Source organism: Choloepus didactylus, chromosome 2 (genome assembly GCF_015220235.1).
Source record: "Choloepus didactylus isolate mChoDid1 chromosome 2, mChoDid1.pri, whole genome shotgun sequence".
Classification (NCBI taxonomy): domain Eukaryota; kingdom Metazoa; phylum Chordata; class Mammalia; order Pilosa; family Megalonychidae; genus Choloepus; species Choloepus didactylus.
Genome location: NC_051308.1, coordinates 20,441,306 through 20,466,123, shown reverse-complemented (window position 1 = coordinate 20,466,123; position 24,818 = coordinate 20,441,306). Strand labels below are relative to the sequence as shown.

General features: G+C 33.8%; 1 protein-coding gene across 8 annotated transcripts in view; it reads left to right on the top strand.

Annotated features, from left to right (window-relative positions):
- Positions 1–24,818, top strand: part of LYST (lysosomal trafficking regulator) — a 237,139-nt gene that overhangs the window by 70,591 nt on the left and 141,730 nt on the right. For all 8 annotated transcript variants that reach the window (XR_005214557.1, XR_005214559.1, XM_037821569.1 and 5 more), the window contains exons 11-20: positions 1,364–1,473; positions 2,847–3,273; positions 6,053–6,197; positions 7,306–7,479; positions 12,756–12,916; positions 13,724–13,914; positions 16,833–17,078; positions 18,368–18,541; positions 19,483–19,632; positions 21,949–22,086. Coding sequence is in view for 6 of the 8 variants with exons in the window: in XM_037821569.1 (XP_037677497.1) it covers positions 1,364–1,473; positions 2,847–3,273; positions 6,053–6,197; positions 7,306–7,479; positions 12,756–12,916; positions 13,724–13,914; positions 16,833–17,078; positions 18,368–18,541; positions 19,483–19,632; positions 21,949–22,086 (1,916 nt within the window). In the remaining 2 variants the exon portion in view is untranslated. The remainder of the gene's footprint in view (positions 1–1,363; positions 1,474–2,846; positions 3,274–6,052; positions 6,198–7,305; positions 7,480–12,755; positions 12,917–13,723; positions 13,915–16,832; positions 17,079–18,367; positions 18,542–19,482; positions 19,633–21,948; positions 22,087–24,818) is intronic.

The window sequence follows — 24,818 nt, the reverse complement described above, 5'->3', positions numbered from 1 at the left end:
AGATTTCGCTGATCTCAGCAGTTCCACGTTTTCATGAGTGTTGTATGAAGTATGCCCAAAGTCAGATTGCTCTGTGGTGTCCAGTCCACGCAGTTCCTGGCTTTCTACGTACTTTCCTGGAGGAGTAACTAAAACATACAGCTCACCAGTCTGCCATCTTGCCCCGCCTCCTGCTTCGTCTTTTATTCATCTAGTTTTTCACCCTCAATAAATATTTGTAAATCTCTCATTGTTGCACCCAAGTGTCCTTGGCCACCACCCCTATTCCCCCACTCCCCACTCCATACATACATGCACACCCTTTTTTTTTTTTTTGCGCTGTTAGGGTTTTTCCTTTTTATAATTCTGTACTTTTAGTTTAGTGAATTTCCAGCAGTACACAAAAGCAAATCTATGTATCTATCCCCCTTTTTGAATTGGAACCCATCAGTTCTTTAACTGAAAAAAATTTAAGCACACATATTTTCCTTGATCAGATTAACTTTCCTACTCAAAAGTCTTTAGTGAGTTCATGTTGTTTACAGGATAAAGTTTATGCTATTTTATAGTCTTTTTACAAATTGTCCTTCCAGCTATACCTACTATTACACTACTACATCAGCTTAGTGCTTCTACAAAGTATGTTGCTTAAACATAATTTTTATTCTCTGACCTCCAGATCTTCCAAAACTCATCTGTCACTCAAGATATATCTCAGGTTTTATATCAACATCATTTTTGTCATCTCTAAAATGGAAATAATATTGAATTTATAGGGGTTTGTTTTTTGTGAGGATCAGCTGAGATAATGCGTGTAAAACCACTTTGGACACTGTAATATGCTCCATTACTAGTTAATATTCTACTCTAAAAAATTGTATGAACTTGTATATTACCATTTATATTTTATGGTAAACCCTGTGATGGAAAAGAGAAAATGTTCAAACTCAATTGGTTGTGATATTTAAGCATGTATGTAAACTTTACTATTTCCACTTTAATTTCTGTCACCTAAGTTTTGGTTATAATTTAAATGTTTTTCAGATGAGAAGGTAAGAGACAGAGACTATTTTATGATATCTGGCTGGGTGTCAACTTGGTTAACAAATATTGTATTGATTTTTGCTTCTCTAAGGAATTCCTCTAGTTTACTTAGAGCTAACCTATCTTTAAGAAAGGTGGTTTTGTTGCTATTTTTTGTCAGTTGGTGGATAGGTTTGCATTTCATCATGCTGCTATTTCTTCAGCAAATTTTGGAATTATTAGATTGTTTATAATTTATTCAAGATATAATAATATATTTGATCTTTTTCAGTGAAGTTCTTATTCGGTTCTTTTAATTTTGTACTAACTTTAATTTTTTTCCTCTCTTTCTTTAATTTAGCATGCCAGAGAGTATTGGTGGATCTTGTGGTGTCTTTGATGAGTTCAAGGACTTGTTCGGAAGAGCTTACCCTTTTTTTGAGAATATTTCTGGAGAAATCTCCTTGTATAGTAAATATGCTATAATTAAAAATTTTTTTCAAATATCCTAAAAGAATGTATTTTTAAATTATTTGAAAATAACTAAACTTTTTTTTAATGTACTATTGTTATACAGTTAATTCCATGTTATTCTGTATGAAGTATTCAATTGTATTTTTATTTGCACATATTTTAACTCCATTTTCACTCCCATTTTGGCTAACCAGGCATGTCACTGGGATCTTAGTCTCTTTACCCCACTCCATCCCCAATCTTTGTGCTTAAGAAATGCAAAATAATTTTGGTTACAAAAGAGAATTTGTTTATGAGTTTTTTTTTTTTAAAATTATTATCCATCTACCACTTCTCCTTTCCTTTGGTGTAGCTTAGTGACTTTTAAACTGTTCTTTGCTAGGAAACCCATTTTTTAATAACAAAATCTTGACTAGAAGTTTGAGCAAACAAAATAGAAAACCTTAGAGCTACTCTGCTTGAAGCAGAATTGGAGGTTCCAAAGCCCTGTCCACTAGACTCACCATACTCCAGTCCCAGGGTCCCTGAGGAAGCTCTGAGGAACGCTGGTTACAACCACAAGTGTAGATCTTTGAGAGCTGACTCTATGTTGATGGAGTGGTTCTATCACTATTTTTGAGTTTATTTTTTGTAAAATAATCAACATTAGATGTTACCTTATGCATGAGTGGAGCATTGTCAGCCAGGTTAATCTTTTCTGCTTTCTTACATGTCTCCTTAGTTGTTGCTCTTTCCTTGAATCACATGCTCACTTCCTCGCTTTTCTTTTCTGTATGGTCTACATTCCAGCTTAACCAAAAACTTGTGATTAAATCTTAAAACCTTATTTCAGTTTTCTGAATACAAATGAAAGAAAATTAATTTCACTAAGGAAAAAGCTTATAAGTTGGCAAATAATTGAGTACTCAATTTTATGAAGTCAATCATGCTATAATAACATTCAGAAATTTGGAGATTTTGTAAGGTCTCTGAATATAGTCCTCATTTAAAAATAATTTGAGAGAAGAACTGTAGTCTGTTTGGAAATAAGCATCTTTTTTTTGGCAGAAATAACTCTTGATGTAAATTGTGTTTAATTCAGAATACTTGAAACCAGCTCATAAATTTTAGATGTGTACCGTCAAAACATTTATCCTTAAAATGAATTAATCACAAGAGATTATATACTTCATTAAGAAGCCCTGTTTCTAATTTTATTTTGGCTGCACAAAAATGAAAACATTAGTGTTATGGTAGATAAGAAACTATTAAAAAATGGAATGCTAATGTGTAGCGGTATGTTTGTATTTCATTTGTAACCTGAACTTCAAGATTATTATGCACCTTGTAAGATGATTGTAAAGTTTTATTTGTTTTTTATTTTTCTCTAGGAAATTCTTCTTCTGGGCATTCTGAAAATTGTTGAAACTGATATTACTATGTGCCCTTCACAGTACCTAACCTTCCCTTTAATGCATACCCCAAATTTAAGCAATGGTGTTTCATCCCAAAAGTGTCCTGGGATTCTAAACAGTAAGGCCATGGGATTATTGAGAAGAGCACGAGTTTCACGGAGTAAGAAAGAAGCTGATAGTGAAAGTTTTCCCCATCAACTGCTTTCCTCGTGGCATATAGCCCCAGTCCACTTGCCATTGCTCGGGCAAAACTGCTGGCCACACCTGTCAGAGGGCTTCAGTGTTTCATTGTGGTTTAATGTGGAGTGCACCCATGAAGCTGAGAGTACAACAGAAAAAGGAAAGAAGATGAAGAAAAGAAATGAACCATTAATTGTACGGGAGAGCAGTTTTGATGGAGCAGGTATGATGCCAAGGTATTCTGATTGATAAAATTAAGATTTTTCACATGGCAGTTTTGGTTGAGCTGTAAGAATATCAAGATGTTCTAACTTACTGTTAACATGCTCTTCACCTTGTACCTTTACTTACTGCTAGCAGGTCCTCACTTACTTCAAAGCCTGTGTGGTCAGATAGCCTTGAAAACACCATTTCCTTCCCTACTTTTGCCCTTTGTGGGTTTCAATTTTTTCTCCATAGGTCCAGCACATATACAATTGCTTCTCGGTTGTTAGCTCCTTTTCCTGCCTCTTGCCTAGTCCATTATTAGATTATGGTAGCTCCTGCTATGAGAAAATGAAAGAATAAATCCTATAGCCATTTTTCTGTCTTTCTGCTACCTCCTTCCTGGCACATGTATCATCCCCCATGTCATCTCCTTTCTCTCTTTTATTTCAAAGTCTCCTTCCCATGCTGTTTCTTACTTCACTTCCCCTCATAGTTCCCGTCACAGAATGTTTAAATGCATCAGTTGTTCTCCAAAGAATAAATTTCATTCCAGTCCTTTCGATAAGTGAGTAATCACTATCATGCTGCTATGAAACTATTTTGTTCCTTATAGGGCAGAAAGAAACTACTTATTAAAAAGCATTTTGTGATGGTGGGAAGTAAAGCAGGTAGGCTAACTGAATGACAGATGCTTAGGGTTTTGCACATATATGGAGATACTGTTTTCTCTAGCTCTTCAACCCACAAAGCTTATCTATTCCACTTGAGCCCCTGCTTCAAGACACTAACCCTTCAATAATATCTGTTTCCAAGGGAGTCCTTTCCCACTAACATGTAGATGGAAAGTCCCTAATAGCACTGTCAAGATTAAAGTGGTGGGAAATGTCACCTGATATCTAGAGTTGGGGCTCTGAATCCATTTTTTTCCATAGACTCTTTGCTAGACAAGTGGTTAGACTCCATGTTATTACATAGTTTAATACTTATGTACTTTTATGGGTTAGCCTAGAATGCCAAACTTTTTATCTGAGCAGATAATCTGTAGTATTTCAAGTAGTTTTGGCATTTTCCTTTGGGAATTGAATTTTGCCACTTAAGAATTGATAGCTGTGACATTATACTACATAGGATTTTATTATTGGGGATGATGCTATCTAATGTACATTAAGTGCTTTCTGTATGTGTGTCACTTTGATAAATTCTTTCTATACATTTTTAATCTTCACGAATCAGTAAGGTAAGTGCTCATAGTATCTGTTTTTGCAGATGAAGCAAAGCAACATGATCAAGTTATATGGCTAGTAAGTGATGGAAAGAGATTTAACCCCCTCTATGTGTATTTAATTCCACTATAAGTTATACAGATTGCTTTCTCATTTTTTTAAGTTGGAGCAATCCCAATAAAAAGTTTCTTATAAAATGAATAAATATATACAACATATATAAGAAAAGTAAGTACTTTGAAATTTTTACTTAATTTCTTATTATAAAGATGTATTAGAAAATAAATATTAGAAAGATGATTTTAATAAACATTAAAAAAGAGCACTTAAAAATAGATTTTATATACAAGATTTTTGAAGAGAGGTGAAGAACATATTGCTTACTATCACATCCTTTACTACTAAACTGTGTATTTAAGCAAGTTATTTATCTTTCCATGCCTCAATTCTCTCACCCCAGAAATAGGGACAATAATATTTACCTCATAAGATTGTTGTGAACATTAAACTAAAAAATATTTGTAATGTACCTACAATACAGTTCCTGAGTGCACAATGGTTTTTGTTTTAGTTTTCTGTTTGTACAACATTTAGTATGAAAAACGTTGTTTTTAATGTCACAGATACGAGTTCTCTATGCATCTGATATCATTGGACAATAGTCCTCAAAGTAATTGATGTTTTTAACTCTTCTTTTTTAGGACTGTTTTCATTTCTAGGGAGAATGTTCTGAGAAATTAGTGATAATTTCACCTGTTGAAAAATGGCAATTAATATATACACAGTCTAATAATTGGTAGTGTTCATCTTCCATGGAAGCTTGTGACTTTTATATTGTGGTACATGTTAACATAGCTTTACATAAAGTTATGTTCATTATCATAACAGGTAGCACAGCTGACTTGAGGATTCAGCCTGTCATACATATTCAGGTAGTGCTCATGTGGTGAGAAAAAGGAGCCAGGATGAATAACCAGCTAGCACAAAGCCTATAGCATTTGCCTTAGGTTACCTTAGGGAAACCTTTTAGAGTTTCAGAATCAATCAGTAATTAATTCCAAAGATCATTTGTCAGGGAGTCTAAACACTGAATATATTCAAACATCACAGTTTTCCTAAGGTGATTTTTAGTATGATCAATTTTTTAAAAATCATGCCATTGGAAGTGCAAAGCATGTGATGATAGTTTGTGCTCCCTGGGCCGGGGTCAGTGATGTCATTGTGGCCCAATCCAATTGATAAAAGGGTGGTACAGATTGTAATAGGTGAGTGCAGTGGCATCTCAGAGGTCTGGTCATGCCCACCATTGGCCCTCAGTTATCACTTATTTTGAAACATTTAATACCTGTTTTAAAGCATTACGTCACTGTTTTTCACTGATGGTGCTTTTATGGGGTTAACATCTAAACTTTGGAAATACTGTTGATTTGGAACAAGTCAGGTTCCAACATTCTGAGTAAAAAAATCTACGAATGAACACCCATGTTTTATATTCTTTTAAATTCACTTTTTAAATTCCTTTCAATTTTTATGAACTGTTTTACTGATCATTCTGATATCTTCTTGTCTTAGAGAGCGACAGACCAGAAGGTGCAGAGTACATCAATCCTGGTGAAAAACTCATAGAAGAAGGCTGTATTCATATGATTTCATTGGGATCCAAAGCGTTGATGATCCAAGTGTGGGCTGATCCCCACAAGGGCACTTTTATTTTTCGGTATTGATTACCTTCCAACCCCTCAAGAATAGAGTACATATTAAATAATTTATGTATGAGTTATTAATGTGAAATTTGCTAATAAAGATCATTACAGCAAAAGAGAAAAGTCTTGTTTGAAAAAAGAAGATATTGGTACATTCTGATACCAATTTTGTAACAGTATATTATTCCATCCAAAACTCTGTAATTGAATTCTAAGGTTGTTTATGTTAATTCTTTCCAGATTTTAGACCAATTACTTACTGACTTCTTATTCTATTAGACTGCAATGATCTTAAGATACCATTATTATCAAGCAACTGTTTTCCATCCAATTTATATATTTGATAGGCATTGTGTAATAAGCTTCAGTTCTCCTTGATATCTTGTCTTTTTTTTCCTATCTCCTTTGTTAAACTAGGGTAGATAACAACAAGTTTTTATTTGTATGGTATAAAAATTATGTAATTAAAAAAAGAGATCAATACCTCTTATATTTACTATGTTTAGTATGACACTATTTTTATGAAAGTCAAAACTAAATAATATATTATTTCAGGATATATGCTTTTTAAATTCTATAACTTTACCAGGTGCTTTAAATACATTATCTCTTAATTCTCTAAGAAATCCCTCACATAGGTTAGACCTTCAAAAAATCATGGCATTTAGACATTTATATATTTTATTGATACATTATTACATTTGTAAGTATGTATAAAACATTGAAACATATTATTAATTACCATATGTATTAGTTTTTTGCATGAACCAACTATTGCATTGTAATTTTCAAAAGGCAATGCCTATATAAATAGTAAAACAAAATATTTTTATTGTTTGCAAACTGAATTCTGAAAATTACTGCCTAAATTATTAACAACGACAAATAAGCCTAATCCATTTAAAAATAGTTCATGAACTGAGGTAATAATATAATAGGATAATTAAGCAAAATATGGTGAAAAACGAAAACCTGACTTTTCAAGTTAGTTTGTTTTAAAATAGAATACAGCTCATTTTTAATCTCATTTAAGTACTTTGAATTATAGTTACTATGCGTACATTAAATACTGGGGTCAGAATTTTCATATTTTCAGCCTTTCCCTTTTCTCATTTTGTGTAGTGTGTGCATGGATTCAAATGATGATATGAAAGCTGTTTTACTAGCACAAGTTGAATCACAGGGGAAGATTTTCCATACAAGCAAATGGCAACATTTAGTCCTCACCTACTTACAACAGCCCCAAGGGAAAAAGAATATTCATGGGAAACTCTCCATATGGGTCTCTGGACAGAGGTATGAAGCTTTTTTAGAAAATAAATATTAACCTCAGTTATAATTTTAAATTTAATCAGTTTGTTTAAGGCTTTTGAAATAGATTACTTTTTTTAAATAATTCAATTTTATTGAGATATATTCACATACCATGCTGTCATACAAAGCGTACAATCAGTTGTTCACAGTACCACCATATAGTTGTGTGTCCATCACCAAAATTAATTTTTGAACATTTTCATTACCACATACACAGAAGTAATAAGAATAAAAATTAAAGTGCAAAAGAACAATTAAAGTGAAACAGGACATTGGGGTCTTTTTTTTTTTTTTTTCCTTTTTTTGCCCCTGTTTTTCTACTCATCCATCCATACACTGGACAAAGGGGAGTGTGATCCACATGACTTTCCCAATCACATTGTCACCCCTCATAAGCTACATTGTTATACAATTGTCTTCAAGATTCAGGGGTTCTGGGTTGTAGTTTGATAGTTTCAGGTATTTACTACTAGCTATTCCAATTCATTAGAACCTAAAAAGGGTTATCTATATTGTGCGTAAGAGTGCCCACCAGAGTGACCTCTCAGCTCCTTTTGGATTCTCTCAGCCACTGAAACTTATTTCATTTCCTTTCACATCCCCCTTTTGGTCAAGAAGATGTTCTCCATCCCACGATGCCGGGTCCAGATTCCTCCCCGGGAGTCATATTCCACATTGCCAGGAGTATTTACACCCCTGAGTGTCAGATCCCACGTAGGGATCTGCCAAGTTGGCTTAGCTAGAGAGAGGGCCACATCTGAGCAACAAAGAGGCACTCAGGAGGAGACACTTAGGCACAATTATAGGGAGGCCTAGCCTCTCCTTCACAGCAACAGTCTTCCCAAGGGCCAGTCCCGTGACTGAGGGCTCAGCCCATCAAATCACCAGTCCCCTATGTCTGTGAGCACATCAGCAACCATTGAGGTGGGGAAGCCCAACATCCCTGCATTCTCCTCCAGCAGTGTTCACATTAGTGGTAGCATATAATATGAAATAGATTACTTTTAAAAAAAGGTATAATTTACTATATATTAAGCTAGGACTCTATCAGAATTGGCATTTTTCTCCTACTTTTCACTGTCAAAGAAGTAATTGTTGAAAATTAATATTTTGGGTTTGGAGAGCACGCAGATGTCTGGACATTTTTGTATATAACACTGTACAGTTGTGCATTATGTACAATGTATATTAGATCAAGGAACAGAATCTATAATTTGGTCTTTCAAGCCCATATGTTTTAAAAATGAATCCACAAGGAATTATTTGAATTAAGCATCTAATAAGGCTAATATCTAAATTAAATCAGGCTTTCAAGAGAAATATGAGTAATTGCTGTATTTTTAATCAAACAGGAAATATTTACAAAGTGTTTTCTCTGTTCCCAGTACTGTGTTGGACGTTATTGAATGTTTAAAAGAAGTAGAGACATAGACCTTATTCTATAAAATATATTATGTTTTTGGGAAAGGGCATTTATATTTGAAACAACTCATGAAAAATATAAGCCATTATATCAGATAATAGATTAAGAAAGACTCCTATTAATATATCAGGTGATAGATTAAGGTTGAGTACAGTAATAATTTTATAGAGCAGGAGAATTGTGGGTCAAATTAATAAGAAAGATTTTGTGGAATATTTTAATACAAAATTTAACATTGAAGAAGCTATAAGGTATTTTGGATTTGTAAGAATTGGGAGTATATTATTGAATGAAATAGCATGAAAGTTGATGTAGAATAGCATGGGAGAAGATCAAGCTGGCTGGAAGGAAGAGTCCAACTTGAATAATGAGAAAGAAAAATAAATTGGCATGGTGAAGCTACTTGACAGAAGACTTTAAATGCCAAGCTAGAAGTCTAGATTTAATCAAATGGCCCATGAGATGTTGCATACTTACTGTGTTGCAGACCTTTTACTAGGGGCTTTATATTCATTATCTCCTAATTTTTTCAGAAGTCCCTCAAAGTAGCTTAAACCACAGAAATAGCATATACACATGACACAAATGAACCCACATTCATTCATTCATTTGTTCATTCATCAAATATTTGTTGAGGACGTTCTGTGTGTCAAGCACTTGGTATCCTAGGCCTGGGGAGATAGTGGTAAACAAGACAAACACACGCCCTGCCTTCCTGGAACTCACTGCCTAACAAGTAGGCAGACAACAAGCAACCACAATCAGGTGACTATTTATAAATTATGATGAGTACTGTGAAGTTAACAAACAGCTCCTAAGACAGAAATTATCTGGTTTTCTACATAAGCTCAGTGGATTGGGAGAGCCTATCTAGGAACATACTGTTGAAGCTGAGACCTCAAGGAGTAGTTGGAACTTGCCATGAGAAGGAGGGAAGTAGAGTATTCCAGGCAGAGGAATGGCAACATACAAAGGTCCTATGGCAAGAAAGAGCTCAACACTCTTGAGAAACTAAGAGAAGAGTGTGTGGTAGATCATTGCTACAAGGAAGGCTGGGGAAATTGCCTACTAAGTTTCCAGTCTCAATAATAGAGTGGAAAGTGAATGGCTTTAGGGTGGCCAGTCCACATTGTCTGCTGCAGAAATGAAAAGGGTTTAGAAGTAACACCAAGAGTTCAGTTTTGTTTTACTAAAAAAAAAAAAAAAAAAAAAAAAACCTGAAAATGCACAATTGAAGCATAAATTTCCATTTTCCAGTTAAACTGTTGTGTAGAAGGTTCTGTCTTAACACTTGCCTGATCCTGAATGGCAATTCAGTAAATATGTTTCCAGAACTTTGAGTTAAAGCTGTTGTGGTTGTGGGTGGAGCTGTGAGTAGAGAGCCTCTCTCTCCTCCTGGACTCTCCTTCTCATTTCTTGAGTTTTCAACACTTGCCAAGCACTGTGTTAAGCTCTTTATACAGATTACCTCATTTAATCCTCCCAGCAACACTGTGAAGTAGGTATAGGATTATCTCCATTTTAGCTATGAGGAAACTGAGACCCAGAGTGTGGTAAGGTAACTTGCCCAAAGACCTGCCACAAGGAAGCAAGAGAACTGAAAATTGAACCCAGACTCTGACTGTAGATAGAGCCCAACCTTTAAGTCCCTACTCTGTACTTCCTCCCTTACAGCCTTTTTTCTGAATCAGACCAACTAACAGGTGTGTGGATGGTTCTGAAATTAGTGAGCGTAGTCACTTGGTTCACATATCACTGTATTTTTTATCCACCTACTTATTTCTACATTACTTTGAAGGAATTTGTTCCTATTTGGTAGAAGTTAATGATTTCGTCAGTTAGTAGAGCATTGAGCAAGTGGCCAACGACAAATATATTATTCTTGTGACATAAATTTGGCACTAACTTTATTACTTCCTGTGTTTTAGAATAATTTCTACAAATAATGTGTTTCAGGAGACCTTTTTTCAGTAATACATAATGGCACTGAAAAACAGCTTATTTCTTTCTATTAGTGTTTATTTGACAAACAGCTCACAAACCTGGCAGAAGTATTTGGAACCTAGTAGGTACTTCATATTTGTTGAATGAATGCATTCACCTGCTATAGGGTTTCTTTCACTCTTAAAAAAGCTATACTGTTATACTGCCATGAGGTGGCAGATGTGTTTCATTCGTATACATTTATTTGGTCCAGAAAGGAGGCATATATCTAGAAGGTATATCAGATCTTTGCTTTATTAAAAAAAGTATTTCTATAACAATAGTTAAGTTTATGTGCTAAATATGAAGCAGAGAGCCTTAGGGGCAGCTTTTAAATAAATATATACTAAAGTAGAATTTCTCATTGAGAGCTAACCATGTTAGCTTATTCTAAATCTCTGTCTTACTACAAACTTTATTGCAGCTTTGCCTTTATAGGTTAATAAGTTTAAACATTCCTAAAATAGGGGTAGTAGGGCTTGGTGCCCTACAGTTTAACTAAATGGTGAAGTTCTCCTAGCTTTTGTGTGCGTTTCTATGAGAAAGTCCTAGTTTTTACCTTTCCCAGTCTTTTATAAGTATTCTTGTAATCTTGAAGAAAAAAACAGGAAAGGATGGAGACTAATCAAAAGCTCTGTTATTGCTTAGCATTGAAAGAACAAAATGCTAAAGTATTAGCATTTCAATGGCCAAACCGAGGAAAACTTGGAGAAGTATGTGTATTTTTCTGATTAGCCTCATTTAGTACATGAGATTTTAGGAATTATTTGCTAGTGCAGGAAACTTCTGGGTAAAATTGGGGGGGAGGGGTGTTCTAATTTGCTAATGCTGCCAGAATGCAACACACCAGAAATGGACTGGCTTTTATAAAGGGGGTTTATCTGGTTACACAGTTACAGTCTTAAGTCCACAAACTGTCCAAGGTAACACATCAACAATCAGGTACCTTCACTGGAGGATGGCCAATGGTGTCTGGAAAACCTCTGTTAGCTGGGAAGGCACGTGGCTCGTGTCTGCTCCAAAGTTTTGGTTTCAAAATGGCTTTCTCCCAGGATGTTCCTCTCTAGGCTGCAGTTCCTCAAAAATGTCACCCTTAGTTGCACTTGGGATATTTGTCCTCTCTCAGCTTCTCTGGAGCAAGAGTCTGCTTTCAACGGCTGTCTTCAAACTGTCTCTCATCTGCAGCTCCTGTGCTTTCTTCAAAGTGTCCCTCTTGGCTGTAGCTCCTCTTCAAAATGTCACTCACAGCTGCACTGAGTTCCCTCTGTCCGTCAGCTCATTTATATGGCTCCAGTGACTCAACTTAGACCCACCCCGAATGGGCGGACAATACCTCCATGGAAATTATCCAATCAGAGTCATCACCCACAGCTGCGTGGGGCGCATTCCAAAGAAACACTCAAAGAATTACAATCTAATCAACACTGATAATGTCTGCCCACACAAGGTTACATCAAAGATAATGGCATTTGGGGAGACATAATACATTCAAACTGGCACAGGGGGCAAGTAGTTGGTTCGTTTCTGTAAAACAGCAACGTGCATATGCAGAAATCGAATAGCAAAGAAAACTTCCTGCTTATGTCAGGTCACATCCCTTGGCCTATTGTAGGATTATCAGGCATCTCTGTTCTGCTTCCCGCTTTCTGGGGCTTGTGAAACAGCACCGCCAGCATTCCTGTGACCTAGAGACAGTAGAACCAGCCCTCCTCTCCCTCCCCACTGCGGTGCACCTGATACTGTTATCACGAAAGTAGCTCAGGAGTTGTCCATTATTAAACATTCATACTTTTGAAAACACATGGTACTGGTACTCACTGAAGTAACTGATTTGACTTTGTTTTTCATGTAGGAAGCCTGACGTTACTTTGGATTATATGCTTCCAAGAAAAACAAGTTTGTCATCTGATAGTAATAAAACGTTTTGCATGATTGGCCATTGTTTATCATCCCAAGAAGAATTTTTGCATTTGGCTGGAAAATGGGACCTGGGAAATTTGCTCCTCTTCAATGGTAAAGTTTTCTCCTTTGAAACATTTCCAAATTTCAGTTAATAGCTAGTAAACTAAGTAAATTATGCTGACTAAAATAGTAATCCTGTTTCTTCACTTGTGTTCAGTAAGTGTTTCCTAGATTCTAAGACACACTTCTAAAATATTTTAACATTTTTATAATCTGCTTTACAATTGGTTTATACATTTATAAACTTTCACCCCCTTAAAATAGAGAAGCTTGTATTAAGTCAACATTATTTTACAATCTGGAAAATGCGATATTATGACTAGTAAACTTAGGATGGTTATCTCTTTTATTTATAATTTTAGTATATCCTATACAAATGCCAAATTTTAGGGAAAAAAAGAAATACATAATTTTTAAAAATATATTATTAAACTTGGTATTTAATAGCATTCCAACAGTGTTTATTGGATGGATGGATGGATGGAAGGAAGGAATAAAGATATTAAATCAAATTGCATTTTAAAATAGAATTTGCCAAGATATAGTTTCCATTTATTTAAAAAAAAACAAAGCAAAAAAATAATGTTTTCTGAGTCAAGGAGCAAATAGAAATCTCATGAATTTATTTTTTCTAAGAGCATCACAATTAACTATATATAATTAATTAATCTTCTATCATAGTTGGTGTGGGTTATTTTCTCATTTTGTCCATTTGGAAACTGAAGCTTTAACAGTTTTATAAGACATAGTAAATATAGTATAAGACTCAGGCGAAAAAACCACTCCTGGTGTCTTGCCTTCTATAAAAATTCTGGTTGGAGTGTTTTAATTAACTAATTTTATTTTTCTGCTATTCAGGAGCTAAGATTGGTTCACAAGAGGCCTTTTATCTATATGCTTGTGGACCCAACCATACATCTATAATGCCATGTAAATATGGCAAGCCAGTGAATGACTACTCCAAATATATTAATAAAGAAATTTTGCAATGTGAACAAATCAGAGAACTTTTTATGACCAAGAGAGATCTGGACATTAGTCTCTTAATTGTAAGTTTTACTTTTATAAATTTTCACAATAGTAACTGTTCATGTATTTATTGAAAAGTGAAATTAGCCATGAATTTGACTTCTAAAGTTTTTCTGTTTTGTTCCTCAACATTTTCTTTTATTAGAGTATGTATTTTTCTGAAAAAAATTGAAGTACTTTGATCTCCTTTCAGAAATTGTTTTCAGGTTTAAAATTTTCATCCCCTTTCCTTGAAATTCAATATTTATATACTAATTATGGTTTATTTTATACCTATTAATCATTCATGAAAAGTGTTTGTAATACAATGAAGATATATAATACTTGTTAGGCTGACATAGTCCTAAAAAAATACAGTAGGACTTCGTTTTACATGACAGTACATTCCAAGACCCTTCATATAGTTGAAAATCGTGCATAATAGTGAACCCCATTATGTAATAAGTATTTCTTATATGAACATACCTATCACACATTTTTTTATAAATAAGGAAAATAAACATTCTATTAACTATAAGTTAACAAAATTAATCATAGAACTGAGTTTGAAAATTTTTATTGTTTCTATCTGTATTTTTTTCAATTGCCAGTCACATATACCTGAATTCACGTGTTGACTTCCTATAAAATGAGGTCCTACTGTACTTCTCATTACATTTCCTCTTCATACTTACAAATGAATGCTAATTTTCGTTTGTAATATTATATTAGTTTTAATTGCATGTATTCAGATTTTGGAAAATGTCTTTTTTAATATCAATAAGAACTAGTAATTTTATTTTCAAAATATTGCTAAATCTGCTTATATGAGACTCTCTCAGATTGCTTTTAATACATTATTCTAATATATTGTTGTCCCTATGTACAATTGGAGACTGGTGACAGATAGTTTTCATTATAGCAACTAGAAAACTAAGCCTTCATAGTCTTAGAAAATCTACTAAAAACTGGTAGACCTGACCATGAAACCACATCCCTCCCTCTCTTGCTTCTTATGAGAAGTATGATTATAGGTCAAAGATATATCTTTCTTGAAGGAGACTACTGTCTTGGAATGTATTTTTGGTTGTTGTTCAGATATATATTTCACATTCAAAATAAATTATATTTTAAAGCTGTAACACTTGACTATAGAAAAAGAAATTATATACAGATATTTTGTAGAACATGTTTAAATCTTTGGTGGTGTTAAATTTATATCTGGTGGACTAGGTATAGAGTTTATACCTGTGAAATTTAACTAAAGATCTGACATCAGGCATATAATCCTTTTCTCTTTAAGGAGTATTTAAAAATGTATTATGTATGTTTATGTGTGTCTGGAGGGTGGGCATTTACGTTGTCAACTATATTCGGTGGGTACCAGGGTTGCTAAATATTCTAGAGTTCATTGGCAATGTTACACAACAAAGAATTTTGTGACCCAAGTGTCCCACCATTGAGAAAAATATGCTTTAGGAAAGAGGTTCTCAAACCTGAGTGTGCTTCAGAATCACCCAGAGAGCTTGTTAAAATACAGATTGCTGGGCCAGATTTCTGATTCAGTAGGTCTGAATGGAGCCAATGATGTTGTATTTTTAACAAGTTCCTAGAGATGCTGATAATGCTTGTTGGGGGGCACACATTGAGAAGCTCTGATTTATGGAAACCAAGAAGCTCACACAAGTGTTTGTTCAAATCATAAATTTAACTCTAGTTTTTGATTAATCCATTTATTTTCATTAAAAAATATTTCATAATCCTTTTATTTTACCTGAGAAGAATCCAGGACATATAAGTTATAAATGATGACAATAGGCTCTAGCACTGTGTAGAAACTTCTCTTAACTGTTGACATGGCTGGGCATATGGGCCCTGGAGTCAGGATACTTGAATGCAAATTCTAACTCTTGCTCATAATTACAGGGTGATAGAAAAAAAATTCAACAGAAATGATCATAAATGAAAACTCTAAGGGTTGTACGCCACAACTCTTATTAGAAAGCAAATTATTTAATCCTGATTTAATAATTTTAGGGTTACAAGCCATTGAGCAAACAACCAGGCAGACATGGTGCCCCTTCTGTCAAGGCTTTGGTGGTCAGGTGGGACTTGCTTCAGGTAGATGGGCATTTTGTCAGATTTCTGATGAAAACTACTGCAGGTTTGAAACCTCGTTTTTTCCCAGCATAATCACATACAGCAGACTGTGTAGTTGATTTCATTGGTGTGCTAGGTGGTGTGCCTGATGGAACTGTGCTTAGATTGCTGTGGGTTGTAAATAAAGCCCAAGGCTCCCACTGACTTCAGTGAGAAAATATGTTCTGCACTTAAATTTCACCTTAATTTTTAAAGTAGTTTATAGAAGCTTACAGGAAGGTAGAAGCTGATTAAAACTACCTATTGCAGGGGAGAAATTTTGAAAATTCAATTTAATTTTAGTTAAGTTTGTTGATATAATTTTATTCTAATAGAAACAAATATTTGGTCACTTTTGAATTAGTAACCAGCCTGTGAGCAAATCTAATGCAAAAAAAAAAAATAATAAAATAAGGATAAATTGATCCATAGTACTCATCTCATAGGGTTGTCAAGTTTTTAGAACAGTGTAGTGTCTGGCATGTGATGAGTGTGATATATGAATTAACTATTATTAGTATTACTAGTAAGCATAATTTAATAGCTATTCTAAACTGATACCAAAGCTGGAACCCTTCTCAACTTTGATGTAGTTTGCCTGTTGATCACTGCTAAATAAAATTCATCTTTTCCTTTGTGGGGAGCAATCTTGCTCTTTTTTTTAGTGGAGTAGACTTTACTGAGATAGACAGTAGTAGTTGTCATTTTAAAACCACAAAAGAGGTTAGTTGGGTGCTTTTTCACTTTTAAATATTTATTTGTTGGTTGACAGCTCACTTTTTAAACTTTAAGATACTGAAGAAAAATATTTGTGTTTCAGGAAAGTCTTTCAGTAGTTTATACAACTCACTGTCCTGCTCAGTACACCATCTATGAGCCAGTTATTAGACTTAAAGGTCAAATGAAAACTCAGCTCTCTCAAAGACCCTTCAGCTCAAAAGAAGTTCAGAGCATCTTACTGGGACCTCATCATCTGAAGAATCTCCAGCCTACCGAATGTAAAACTATTCAAGGCATTCTGCATGAAATTGGTGGGACTGGCGTATTTGTTTTTCTCTTTGCTAGGGTAAGAATCAATGATTGTAGTTTTATCTGAAGAGAGACTACTTCCTTATTATTGACAAATTGCCGGGTTTCTTTGGGATTAAAAAAAAACTCTATACGTTGACTATATTAAACTTTTAATATTAAAAAAGCACTTAATATGCTTTTTTGATGACAAAAATGTCCTCAAGCTTTCTGCCACAGATGGTTAAACTTTCTTCTAATTTAAGAGGATTTAAAATTTTTTCTGTTTTCCAGAAATGTATATTAGAACAACAAAATGTTAAATGTACATATGTTTTAAATTGCCAATAAAAACATGAAAAAATGCATGCTGTAGTAATGATATAAAAGAATGTATTTTTTAAAATATAGCTTGTAAAACTTATTTTCCCCTGAAGCTTTCTGATACACACACACATACAAAATCAAGAACCAGTAAATAAGTGAAAAACTTCATTTGTTTGGGTTTCAAAATTTTTTAAAGAGGAGAAAAATAAAGTTTGTTTTGTGCCCTAATATAAGTACATTAGAATAAATTGTTTAATTTTCTGCTCTATTTAGTTATCTGATGGCAGGGATAGTATCTTTTCTGACATAGAATATGTATTTAACAGACATATCCTGGCTATCCCTCACCCCAACCCACCCTTTTATCTCTACTTCTCGGGATTTTGCTATCCTTCTAGCCATCTTCCCTCCATGTAGCCTTCCCCAAACCAGGCACAGACAGAGAGGTTAGAAGTAGTTCTGTGCTTTGATGGCATTCATGTTATCTCATTCTTATCCTTTTATCATAATAGGTGTGTGTTTCTTATATAAAGTAGTCATCAGAAAGCGGTGGTTGAATTGAAGTACAAGGCACAATACATGGTTTTTATATGTACATCTTATCTCTCTGACTAGACCATAGGCTCCATTGGAGTCATCTGTGACATCTTTTATTTCTTTTGATCTCCCATAGCCCCTAAAACAGAGCACATTTGTTGACTAATTTATCAAAAAATTTGAAGCATTTTGCTGAAATTTCATATCCGTAATTATATAAGCTACTAACCGTTAAGATTGTTAAGGTTATTTTATTTCATTTATAATATATTTAAGAGATTAAAGAGCATGGAATTTATGTATTTCTCTCAATTTTGTTTATCTACAACTCTTGAATAATTACCAACAATAAAGTGTGAAAATTTAAAAAAAATGAGCTTTCAAATGAAACAGATGGATTGATATTATATAATGGTAGATAATCACATATTTAAAATTTTGCTTTCAACAAATTAAAAGAAAAATATGTCCACTTTTTTTAAGGTTGTTGAACTCAATAGCTGTGAAGAAGCTCAAGCATTAGCACTGAGAGTTCTACTCTCATTAATTAAATACAATCAACAAAGAATACATGAATTAGAAAATTGTAACGGACTTTCCATGATTCATCAGGTGTTGATCAAACAAAAATGCCTCGTTGGATTTCACATTTTGAAGGTATGATCTCATAAAATTTATTCTCATGGTTTCCACACACAGTGATACTCATCTTTTCATCAAAGTGTTCTAATAATAGAGTTTTGTGTTTCAGTTATTCTTGAGGGAAACAAGGAATACTCAATAGAAACATTTAACCAAACTAAGGTACTCTTCTGAATTCTATTTGTCACTTAAATAAATGCATTTTGATTTCCTATAAAGCATTTTGAAGAGTAAGGAAAAAAAATAAACTCTTGGAATTTATGTTTTGATGGGACCTAGATGTTTCCTAGGACAGCCCCTCCTTCTGTAGATTAACACAATTGAGACCCAGAGAAATACTCATTTGTGTCAGCTTGTGTAGTTATGGAAGAGAACCCAGTTCTCCAGACACCTAGTGCCATGCCATTTCCATTATGCATTGCTGCTATAGAGTTAATTTTTAAAGTCATAAATATCTATATTAACTTTTATTATGATCTAGCAACCATTGTGTATTTAAGTTGCTTTCTAGGTAAAAGTATTTGCTAACATTGTGAAAGTATTTCTCTCTGAAGGTGCTGGTACTAAGGCAAAAGGTGATTCTTGTCCCCCACTTGCTCCTCATTAAACTATCAAGATCCATACATTTGTGGCATGAATCCTTACTACTTTTTTGAAAAGGTTTTAAGCTTAATAGCAGATTCATTCCATTTAAAAAATAGAAATAGGGTGTAGTTTGTTTTAATCCATGTTTGAAACTGGGTAATCACTTCAAATATTTGAAAGTTTGGGTTTTTCTGATTATTTGAATTGTTTTACAAAATGAATTAAAGATATTTTGTGAAATGTTGGATTATTCACTAGTTTTCCTTTGAATTTAATGTTATGTCTGACAAGACTGAAAACTTTATTTTTCTGTTGAATTTTAAGATTAATTAATTATTGATGCATCTTATATTAATGCTAATTTTCCGTAGACCCTTCTTGAAGGTTGCTGTGGTGAAGATATTATTCATATCAATGAGAATGGAGAGTTTAAGTTGGATGTAGAGTCTAACGCTATAATCCAAGATGTTAAACTGTTAGAGGAGCTATTGCTTGACTGGAAGATATGGAATAAAGCAGAGGCATGTACTTTTAAATATTCACCTAATTGTTCTTTTGACAAACATAATGCATGTTAATTGGAAATGGAAATCTGGAGATTATTTTCCATGCAAAGTTTTGAGTAGCCATGGATAATGCTGAGCTGGAAGGTCAGGGTCAGAACTTGGACTGGCTGGGAAAGCAAGAGCAGATCTCAGGCTGGAGAGCATAGGGCTCATTAGGATCAATTGGGGACTTGGCGTTTGCCTTAAACTCTAAAAAGGGAACCTTGCTAAGAGTTTGGGGAGTCAGGTCAAGGAGAGGGAATTGGACACCTGAGTAAGGGAGCCAAGCTGAATCACAGAGCTGTGATCAGGGCAAGGCTGTGAAGTCTTGGCTTCATCCTAGGCATAAGGTAAGGAACATGGTTACATATTAGGTCTAGGTACAACATCTCAACACCTGGAATGGATAGGCTGGATTTCATAAGGTCCCAGCCAGGAAATGACTATTGGAACATAGGGTTGGTTCTTTCTGCCATAGTTTTAAATAGTTTTGTATTATGGAGTCATATAGGCGCCTTAGTTCTAGTATAGACTATTCCCCTAAATATTGCAGGGTTCTAGTATGTATTGGTGATTTTTGTGGAAAAAAAAAAATAGCTTGTCTGGAGTTATTTAGAATATAACAATATTATCATCACAATTATTTTCTAGAGCAATTCAGAGTATATGCCTTTAGAATTAAAAATTGGTTATTCCCAAATTTGACAATTCCTAAAAAATTTATACACTTACTGTAATGAGTTTTGAGGCTGAAACTTTTCATAGAAAATGACCAAGTTTCTATGAAACTTTTCATGGAAAATGACATTACAAAATTATTATTATATGAATGAGGCAATCAAAGAGTATGCAGCCACAAAACATAGGGGAAAAGTATTATAGAGATATATCAGGCAGCTAATTGAACTGCTATTTTTCTGGTGTTTATGATTTTTAAATTTTGTAATTGTTGTGGTTTCTTTTTTTAATCTGAATAAATATCACTCTCAGATATATATATGTTAAAATATATGTAATGTTGAAGGGAGAGAAAGCAAATGAACACAGAGATAACATACATAAAAATTGGATTAAAAATATGTATAAATATATAATAAAGAATATAGATATAAATATATGGCTCACTTGCAGGTTGAAGTATTGAACCTAATTAAATCTTGGACTGATATTTTGTTTAGTGCTTCAAGAGAATATGCTAATTTGGGGTTGCTTGACTAAAAAAAAAAAAAAATTTTTTATTGTATTCAAAAATGAGTTTTGAAAAAACCATACACACACTTCTGTGATTTGAAATAATATTTTATTTTTGAAATAAGTTTTTTGTTGCTGTTTATTAATTACTTTGGTACCATTTTATTTTGGTACTGTTTTTGGCCTGTTTTTCAGACATGAATAAAGTTTGTCATACTTTGGTCTTTCAATTTTCATATAGCTTTTTTCTTTTAGGACATCTTGGCCCTATCATGTAGGGAGAGGCTTTGGTTAGAGTAGTATGATTAAGCCTTCCATTTCCTTGGCATTTTTATTGTTCATTAACACCTTTATCAGATAATGGCAAGAGAAATAGTAAGACCTGCAATCCAGGCCAATTAATTTTGCTTTTTGTTAACAGCTTTGTTGAAAGTTCAGCTGGCATAATAAGAGGTGAAGATAATCTTCAATATCAGTTGTCTATATATGATCCATATTTCTCTATTGTGATAATCTAAGATTGATTCAATATGGAAGACACTTTTTAAGGCAACTAAGAGGATGCTAATTACTCTTTGAAAATGCAGAGTTTGTAATTGTGCAGGGATTCTATTACTTGGGGTTAAAAGTAGGATTTTCACATTGTCAGTGACTTTTAATTTAGTACAATTTGTTCAAAGATTATTTGATTAAAGGCTGAGTATGCAAATTAACATTGAAATCTATATATTTTAGTAGCACTATTTGAACATAAATTATTTGAAAACAATTATATTGATAATGTGTGTGCTTTTCTGTATTATATAAGTCACTCCACATAATTCACCTTTTAAAAATGCTTCCATATCATTTAATACCACAGAAAGGATAGTTTATAAAAGTACCTAAACAATATTGCATTCAACATAGGATTTAGAAATGACTTATTGATAATAAAAAAAATAGTACATGAGTATATTTTGGGATTTTCTTTTTCAGACTAATTTAATCTTTGACATGAAATATATTCTCAGTGTTAACCTGATATATTTCATGTTTTCTAAAGCATGCAGCATGTTTTTCAGTAACTATGTGCTAATTTTTGTGTGTTTATTTTCTCAGCAAGGTGTTTGGGAAACTCTGCTAGCAGCTCTAGAAGTCCTCATTAGAGTAGATCACCACCAGCAGATGTTTAATATTAAGCAATTATTGAAAGCTCGAGTGGTTCATCACTTTCTACTGACTTGTCAGGTTTTGCAGGTACTGTTGATGTACTTTACTTTTGGAGATATTGTCTGCAATTGTTTCTGTACTCGGTACAATGATAGCACATTTTTGTGGAACTATTAATGGGATTTTTTTCTCTTCTTCATCTTCCCCTTTTCAGGATCCTTTCTTTGAACAAATAATATAGGAGTTTTCCAGTCCTGCCTTGTTAAAGCTTGATCTTCACACTGTCATCCTTCCCAACTCAATTACAAGAACCATTAAATTTCTTTATGTTAGGTAATGATAGTAATTTTTGTCTCAGACCATCAACAATAGTGAAATTTTAAATTACTCCATATTCCTTAAATAATAAGTATAATTATGTATTGATTTAATAAATATATATTGGCTGAAGATCTATTTTATGTGCTAAAATTAGCATAATTGAAACCAGATTATTTCATATATCCAAAATATTATTTTAAAAAGTGGCACTAACTTCACCAGTTGCATTGTAGTCTCTGCTATGGCCTGGCTTCTAGGTAATTTTTTTCCTCCCTTTACAGATGTTCGTTTATCTTTTTGGTTAGTATATTGGGTAATTTTCCAAGTTTTTAATGCCTGAGGCATCTATTAGAACTTTATCAAGTTAGGTAAGTGCCATGAGATCAATGATGCTTCTTTATGTTTTTAGTACCTTTGTTTTAGTGTCACTTTGTCTTCTCATTGTAGTTGGGTTAAAATCCAAAAATCTACAACATCTGTAAAATGGCTTATATAATCTGGCTACCACTCCAGCCTCGTCTTTTGCCACTCCTGCTTCCCCTCTTCTTTCCTTAAACAAGTGAGACTTTTTCCTGCTTAAGGGCACATAGTGTTCTTTTTGCCTGAAAAGTTATTGACTACATTATTTTCATCTGACCAACTCCAGCTTTTCAGTCAGGCCTCAGCTTAAAGCTTACTTCCTGACAGAAACTGTTCCTGCTCTTTCCATCCAAATTAACTCCTTCCTCTTTATACACTTTTACTCTATATACATACAGTTAGTTTTATGTCGATTATGAGAATATGGTTTATTTCCTTCTGTAAACCCTCTGAGGACAGAGATGTTTTTGGTTGATGATTGCACTATAATCCCACTCCTGACACATGTAGGCACCCAGTAAATATTTGTTGAATGAATGAATTCTTAACAAAAACAAAACAAATTGAATACATTTTATTGCTTTTCTTGGCCCCTGCAGCAAATTAGGCTGTTGTCTTTTAGGAATATAATACAATGATCTTTCAGGCCCATTGTTTGGTGAATGTTCTATGCATCATTTTTCTCTAAATAAATTTCTTTATATGCTCATTTTGAAACTTGTTGGCCAGGTTTCAGTGAATTCATATGACAGTGTGAGATTCTTATTCAGTCTTTCCAAGTCAAAAAAGTATAGTAGCACTTATCAACTTGGAGATTTCAATATGTATTCTCACTTCCATATAATTTGTAAAAATGTTAAGAAGTCCAGGTACTAGTTTTTTTTTAATTTAGTTTTGAAAAGTATATTTATTCACCCTTCTTCATTGAAGGAGCCATTTATAAAATTAACAGCTCTTTATTAAGCATACCTTAATATTAGACACTGTGGGAGTATATAAAGAAATGAACTTAGTTTTTGCCTTTGAGGTGTCTTAGAGTCTTTATGGTGTTTAAGGGAGATTAATAAATTGGAATGTGAGGCAGTTTCATTAGTTCGTAAGTACAGTGTAAAGAACCTGAACTAAGGTGATGAAAATGGAAGTGTAAAAGTATAGAGTGTGTATAGAGAGATTATAAAGACAGAATTAACAGGGCTTGATTCTGTTTAAACAGGAACTGAAGGAGGAGTCAAATATAACATAAAATTTCAAGCTGGGTTACTAGAAGAATGATAGTATCATCAAAGAAACATGAACATGCAAGTTGTATAGTTTATACATTCAGCATTTGAGACTACAGTGACCATGAGGCACTTAGATGTGCAAGACTAGAGCTGGGCAGAGGAGTTAGAGAGACAGTGGTAATTGTCTGCATTGATGTATTAGTGAAGCCCTGGGGATAGATAGGTGCTGTAAGATAAACAAACATAGTGATAGAATCATGAAGGTTTAAAACACAGGAAATATCCATTTTTTAGGAAATGATACAGGAAGTAGGAGCTATTGAAAGAGATGTAAAAAAAGAGTAGGCAAAGAGGTAAGTGAAGAACTAGGATACTTGAGAAATGTGAAAGCCAGGGAAGGGAGGAGGGGGATAAACAGGCTCAGAAGGAGGCAGTCCCGAGAGCCAAGTAATATAGAAAGTTCAAAGAAAATGTAACAGATAAAGTGCGTTGACTTGGCAACTAGGAAATTGTTAATGGTTTGCAAGTTTTCAGTACTGTGGAGAAGGCAAGAACCAGATTACAGGGAGTTTAGGCAGCATGTGTGATGGCTCATTGGAGACTGAATACAGATCATTGACAAGTTCAGCAGCAAAAGAAAGGAGAAATAGGATAAGAAAAGGTTCCCACCAAGTCAAGTTAAGGAATTTTTTTTTTAAATGGAATAGTATACCAGTGACTGTGTATAAGGAGTCAGTGGAGAGGGGAAGATTGAAGAAACATAGTCTAGGATGAACTTAGGAGTAAATAATTGATGATGAAACCAGGAGAGTTGGGGAGGTACAAGGAATACCATTTAAAAGGGAGGCAGATGATTATAACAGAAATAGCACGGAGTCAGAAGTCAGGAGATCTATGTTCTTGGCTTGGCTTGGC